The following is a 1,033-nucleotide window of genomic DNA, read 5'->3' on the forward strand; positions in this document are numbered from 1 at the left end:
GAAGGAGACCACATGGCGGACGGGGCTGCGGAAGAACTTCTATGGAAACTGCTTTGTCATCTGCGGGGTCCTGTACGCAGTCGACAGCTACAACAAGAGGAACGCAAACATCTCCTACGCCTTTGACACGCACACCAACACGCAGATCATCCCCCGGCTGCTCTTTGAGAACGAGTATGCCTACACCACGCAGATAGACTATAACCCCAAGGACCGCCTGCTCTACGCCTGGGACAATGGGCACCAAGTCACCTACCACGTCATCTTTGCCTACTGAGACCCCCTGCCACAGTGGGGCACTGCAAGCCAGGGGCCACCAGCACCTTTTATTATTATTTTTATTGTTATTATTGTTATTTTGTACAAATCAAAGAGTAAATGATGGGTTTTGTTTCAAGCTGTTTTTTTTTTTTTTATGGTGGATTGTAGATCGATCCCCAGGCCAGAACCACCCCCTTCGTCTTTGCTGTAACCCTGCTTCTGCTTTTCCTTCCCACGGGAGGAGGTCCTCCTTTGGGAGGGCAGACCCAGCTCTCCTGCCCACGGAGGAGGAGGTGGCCCAGACGCGGTCCTCCTGATGAGGTTTTTAGCTAAAGATGATCAGCAAGAGACCCAGAACCCGGTGCAAAGCTGGCCTTTCTGCTACAGGCACCAGGTCCCCGTGGGACGCTGACGTCCGCCTGTCCTGGTGGAGGGGGTGCGTGTCCCATGGGCACGTCCCATCTCTTGGGACCATCTCCCCAGCCGACGGCCAGCGGGCCCTTCAGAGATCCTGCTGTACAACGGAGCTGCGAGTGCAGCTCCGGCAGCCCCTGGTGCTGGCACTTATGCTGAGAACTGTCCCCTCTGGCTGGGGCTCTGCCCTTGGCAACCTGCTCTGGGGGCTGGGCACACCCCAAGCTCTGACTCACATCTGGAGCGAACCGGTGGCAGGAGGGGGACACTGTAAATACCTGTAGATGGCTTTTGTTTGTTCATTTTGTAACCCGAACGAGTCACCTTTGGCATTTGCCAGGTGAAGGCCCTGTTCTGC

The 1,033-nt window shown here is 55.6% G+C and overlaps 1 protein-coding gene across 1 annotated transcript in view; it reads left to right on the forward strand.

Moving 5' to 3' along the window:
- The window catches only part of LOC104078549 (olfactomedin-like protein 2B), a gene marked incomplete at its 5' end in the record, with an annotated part of 1,304 nt that extends 882 nt beyond the window's left edge, over positions 1 to 422 (forward strand). Inside the window, one exon of the mRNA XM_009580222.1 lies at positions 5 to 422. Coding sequence (XP_009578517.1) covers positions 5 to 277 — 273 coding nt within the window. The remainder of the gene's footprint in view (positions 1 to 4) is intronic.
- Positions 423 to 1,033: the final 611 nt, after the last annotated feature.

This window comes from Fulmarus glacialis, unplaced genomic scaffold (genome assembly GCF_000690835.1).
Source record: "Fulmarus glacialis isolate BGI_N327 unplaced genomic scaffold, ASM69083v1 scaffold21176, whole genome shotgun sequence".
Classification (NCBI taxonomy): domain Eukaryota; kingdom Metazoa; phylum Chordata; class Aves; order Procellariiformes; family Procellariidae; genus Fulmarus; species Fulmarus glacialis.